The 5,450-nt window shown below is 43.6% G+C and overlaps 1 protein-coding gene and 1 non-coding gene across 4 annotated transcripts in view; one reads left to right on the top strand and one right to left on the bottom strand.

Moving 5' to 3' along the window:
• Positions 1-1,484: 1,484 nt before the first annotated feature.
• Positions 1,485-1,589, bottom strand: LOC113457831. The gene has a single exon (XR_003378315.1). It is a non-coding gene; the product is annotated as a small nucleolar RNA U13 (small nucleolar RNA).
• A 371-nt stretch (positions 1,590-1,960) lies between these two features.
• Tti2 (TELO2 interacting protein 2) overlaps positions 1,961-5,450 on the top strand; it is a 15,822-nt gene continuing 12,332 nt past the window's right edge. For all 3 annotated transcript variants that reach the window (XR_003378302.1, XR_003378301.1, XM_005362497.3), the window contains exons 1-2: positions 1,961-2,878; positions 4,557-4,743. Coding sequence is in view for 1 of the 3 variants with exons in the window: in XM_005362497.3 (XP_005362554.1) it covers positions 2,265-2,878; positions 4,557-4,743 (801 nt within the window). In the remaining 2 variants the exon portion in view is untranslated. The remainder of the gene's footprint in view (positions 2,879-4,556; positions 4,744-5,450) is intronic.

The raw sequence follows: 5,450 nt of genomic DNA on the forward strand, positions 1-5,450 counted from the left end.
CATGAAGGCATTTTCTCAGCGGAGGCTCCTTCTTCTCCAATGACTCTAGCTTGTGTCAAGTTGTCACAAAATAAGCCAGTACACCCTATGTATAAATTTTTTATGAGTTTGTTATTTAGGTTCCATTTCTACAAAAAAAAATGCGTACATTTTTGCTATCTATTTTCCCATCTTTTTTACAAGACACTGCATCCCCTCTACTCTTTTCACATATCCTGGAGTTCCACAACATTACACAAAGGTTGCTCTCTTCTTTTTCTCAGTGCAGCTGTACTGAGCTGCATTGTGTGGATGCAGATCCATGCAGTTTCAATGCGTGCATGGACCGTGATCAATTCAGTCTGTCCTCTGTGTGTTGGACATGGAGGTTCGGGATACATTTGTTGCCTGGCTATATTGTGCCAGGCACTAGGAGTAAAGGCAAGGCCAACTCTGGCTTCAGTAAGCTCAGCGAGAGATCTCTACAATAAAGAGCCTTCCTTAAGTCCAAGAGGATGCCTGGATCCACTGAAAACAAGGGACACATGTTACCAAGAAGAAACGTCCCACACAGAATGAACACAATCACCTCTTATTGACCAGCATCATGCTGCACTTGGGCCTTTGTGTGGGAAGGTTCTTTTGGATGTGCTTAACAGTGATTGATCAGGAGTGCCACCAATTGGTCAATGTAGGAAAAGCCAAACGAAAGAGACCTTGAGTTAGGATTCTAATGACCAAATTTCCTCCGAAAGAAGAAAGGCAAGTTAACGCTAGTGCTGTGGCCTAACCACAGGAGTGACATCTGTATGACCTTTATGCCTATCAGCTGCTGTTCTAAGCATTTACGTGCATTAAACTTAAAAATAAATTCTCCCAACAGTCCTAAGAAGTGGGAACTCTTATTATCTAAAAAAAAAAATTCCCCAATGCAGAAATTAAGACACAGAGATCTGAGCTATTGCACTTATGCAAAATATCACACAAGAAAAGGGGGGCAGTTAGGCATCACAGGGTAGTTGCAGACAATGCATTATGAAGTGCGTGTTGTGGAGCTCAAGGGATTGTTGACTGGAGAAATGCCTCAGCCCTTAAAGGCTGGGCTCACAACCAAAATATGGCTCGGCAGTTAAAGGCATGCCATGACTAACAACCTTCACAAACTCAAGTTCAGCGAACCAGACTTTCTGACTTCCACAGGGTCCAGGAACGCATGAGATACATGGTTAAATGCATGAACTAAATATTTACAAAAATAGAGTAATTACTTGTAACAATAACCTCCATTAAGAGAAGTGTATGCTCTTAGGAGCATATGAACATCCTTTTCTGGCTTCTACAGACCAGATGCACAGGCGATACACGGATATGCTTGTGGACTAAACAAACACTCACACACATTACAATATTCCTTAAAAGAAATACACTCATAATAACGTATGTTCTAGTGAGTCCAGAACTAGTGATTCAGCTTAAAATTCAAACCAAGGATCCTCTTAAGTTCACGTCAGACGGGTAATGTGCCCACGTCGTAACAAGGTTTAATGGGCGGCACATATCACGCACTAGCGTGAAACCCCAATCATCACGCTTATGAACCATGAAAGGATCGGATTTCCAGTGTGCGAGAGGAAGTCAAGTCAGTCTTACAGGTTTTACAGAGAGGGCGACTGACATAGTGCGCCCCTATTTAGCTTCTGCACACAAAATCTCGTACAATTAAAATCTACTGGGAAGATTTTTGTGAGCAGGCTTTTGTCCTTGTTCTAGAAAAATAAAATCAGCAGCAAAATTATCGAGTGGACGCTTAATTATGCAAATATATTCTTCATAGCTCCACCTTTCACTGCGTTCCCTCTCCGCCCGGCTGTTGCTTTTCGGCTGTAAGTCGTGACCAGAAGCGTTGCGGCTCCCCTGGCGGAAGTAATTTTTGCACTTTACGGCGACACTGAGCCCGGAGCCGGAAGTTGCTGAGTGCAGAGTCTGCACGGGGAAAGTTTTAGGTCCTGGGATCCTCGCAGGTGTCATGGCTCAGTAGTTTATCTTTAAAACTTACTTTTTTTGGTGCTCGGTCTTCAGAGGGATTAATTCTGCCACGTGTTAGGAGTTTGAGGCTCTCGCCCTAGCAAGGCCCCTTTGCACTCGACTCGTCTGTTTCAGGTTTCCGTGCCGTTCGTTGGGAGACTCCCCTCCCTGGGGCGACCTTCCCTCTGAGACTCCAGAGCCCTCCACGCTTGGGTCTCCGTCCCCGGTGGGGAACCCAGTCCACCCGGGAGCGAGCGGGAATGAAGCTGGACGACGCCTCCCCGCCCTCCGAGGGCTCTGCCCGCACCCTCGAAAATTCCCTCTCCAAGATTCTGCACGGTCTTAGCCAGGCTTCAGGCCGGGGCCACGCCACACCCTCCGTCCTGCACGACCTCAGTGCTTTAATCGAGGCGGCCGACGGGGACGAGTTATTTGTGGGGAGTGGGACTCGGGGGATGCCCGAGGTCCTGGGACAGGTGGCGAAGGCCCTGGAGAAGTTCGCAGCCCCGCCCCAGGAGAAGACAGGGGGAGGCGATGGCCATTCCGAAGTGCCCGAGAAGGCAACCGAAGTCGGGCTACTGTTTCTCAAGCTGCTGGGGAAGGTGGAAAGTACTGCAAAGAGTTCTCCCGTCTGCCCTGCGTGGAAGACAGGCCTCCGCCACTTGGCGGGACCCGTGTATGTTTTTGCTATCACACACAGACTGAAGCAGCCCTGGACCAGTACAAGGTCTCAGCAGGTGGCTGATGAGGCGCTGTCCTTACTGCTTCGGGTTACGGATTGCAGTTCTGTGGCAGGATTCTTATGCGGGGAAAATGAGGACGACCGAGGGAGATTTGCTGCGGTCTTGGGGCTTCTGAAACCCCATTTGAATAAGTGAGTACTGCACCTTTCACTACTAGTAGGCAGATAGAAATGTTGGCATATTGGATCTCTTAAGGGCCAGAGCGGTTGTGACCCGCTAGAAACGAGGTAACCAACTAGATAGAAGCAAACTCCACATTAGAACAGTAGTCTTCTAACTCCATTTTTCTGCATAGAACGACTGCCTTGGGAAATTGGAAATTCTATCCCATGTGTATGGAATCAAGTATCTTATGCTAAGCACCAATCTCAGCTTGGATTTAAATATTGGGACCTCTAACTCTGATAACTGTTAATTATTAAATTAGGTTGATTAGTATATAAAGAACTAATAGAAATAAAATGATGAAAACCACTTAAAACTATAAAGTAGACTGAATTGGATTTTATTAGCTAAAGTACTTGCTGTGAATTTTGACTTGCTACATTTAGTTTTTTGTTTTGTTTTCAGCCAGGTTTTAATTTTGTTTATTTATATTTTATTTATTCATTTTTGAGGTAGAGTCTCACTATATGGCCCCGGCCGACCCGAAACTCTTCTATAGACCAGGCCAACATGGAACCAACAGATTGGTCTGTCTCTAATTTCTTTGTGTGTCACCACATCTATTCCAGGCAGGGTTTTTTTTCCCCCTTTTAAAAGGATTTTATTATTTTTAATTATGTGCCCCACAGGCGTGCCCCATCATGCCTGCTGTGTGCACTGCCTCAGATTGAGCCCAGGGCTTTGTGCACGTTAGGAAGCCCGTTACTGCCTGAGCTGGATCCCTAGTCTTCTGGCACCAGATGCTGACACAAAATAAACTTGGCGCTAAAAGGCTTTGAAACTAGCGCCTCTTTCTTTCTCTCTTCTCTTCTCTTCTCTTCTCTTCTCTTCTCTTCTCTTCTCTTCTCTTCTCTTCTCTCTCTCTCTCTCTCTCTCTCTCTCTCTCTCTCTCTCTTTCTTTCTTTCTTCCTTTCTCTCCATGCTTACTTTATAGCCTGTCTCTGAGGTCCTCATGTAGTCCACGTTGGCCTCAACCTTGAGAGACCCTCCTGCCTCAGTTTGCTTCATGCTTAAGATTACAAAGGTGCAACACTGTGCACAGTTTTGGTGTTCTTTTATTGTTTTGGCTAGGACTAGGTCAGGTAGTGTCCATGAATCTTGTTTTATTATTTGTAACTCAAGGCAATATAGCTGTTATACAGTAATTATTTTGAGGAGGTTGAGTCAGATGTGCAGACTCCTTTTATAAACTAGGAGTTGGTGTTGGTGTTCTGATTTGATACTTGGACACTGTAATGATGACACACCTTTCCTCTCCTCTCTCTTCTCAGCACCTGACACATCATCCGCCAAGATGACCATGGGCCCTAGAGGACTTTTACATAGCTGGTGTACATGGCTGCTGCTTATTTGATAAGCTTAGATTACCCAGAGTTTGGGCAGTTGATGAATGTATATAATGCAGGTTATGTAAAGTAATTCAATTCAAATCATAAAATGTATTTGAGAAAAAAGGTTGTATAGGATATATATATATATATATATATATATATATATATATATACACACACACACACACACACACACACACACATACACACATACATGCATAAATGTATATGTATACATCCGTTAAAGTTTAAATAGTTTCTTTGCTAATACTGTGTCATTTTATTTAGTGTGCTTTTCATGTGGTCCTTGCAGGGAATCCTGGAAGAATAATCCCGCTGTTAAACATGTTTTCTCCTGGACTCTGCAGCAGGTCACGCAGCCCTGGCTGAGCCAGCACCTGGAGAAGATACTTCCTCCGTCTTTGATCATCTCAGATGACTATCAGACTGAGAATAAAGTCCTGGGTGTGCAGTGCCTCCATCACATTGTGATTAACGTGGTGAGCAGCCTCGCTCCGGCCTGTGCCGATTGGGCAGGCTGAGCTACTCACGGCTGCGCTTCCTTTCTCAGCTGTTTTTCTCTGCTTATGTCTTACAAGTAGCTTTCTCTTCATGTTGTCATTTAATGTACTTATTTATATTTTTTTCTCTACATATATATATATCTTTCTCCCCAAATCTGGTAGAAATAGTATCTCACTGATAATATAATAAATAAAATGGCAATTTTAGAAGAGACGTAAAGTCATTCTTCATTTTATATATATATATATTTATATAAATATATATATTAAATGAAACTAAAAGCAAAAATAAAACATGCTCATAGAAATTAACTGGTACCTCTCAAGTTTAAAAAAAAAGGTCAGGCTAGGCGGTGATGGCACACGCCTTTAATCCCAGCACTCGGGAGACAGAGACAGGCAGATCTTTGTGAGTTCGAGGCCAGCCTGATCTACAAGAGCTAGTTCCAGGACAGGTTCCAAAATTACAGAGAAACCTTGTCTCGAAAAAAACTTTAAAAAAAGTCAGAACTCAAAAAATGTACAGAGTGTTGCTGAAGGAGACTTTTTTTTAAAAAAAATATTTATTTATTTACTTATTATGTATATAATATTCTGTTTGTGTGTATGCCTGCAGGCCAGAAGAGGGCACCAGACCTCATTACAGATGGTTGTGAGCCACCATGTGGTTGCTGGGAATTGAA

The sequence above is a fragment of the Microtus ochrogaster genome, linkage group LG7_11 (genome assembly GCF_000317375.1).
Source record: "Microtus ochrogaster isolate Prairie Vole_2 linkage group LG7_11, MicOch1.0, whole genome shotgun sequence".
Taxonomy (NCBI): Eukaryota; Metazoa; Chordata; class Mammalia; order Rodentia; family Cricetidae; genus Microtus; species Microtus ochrogaster.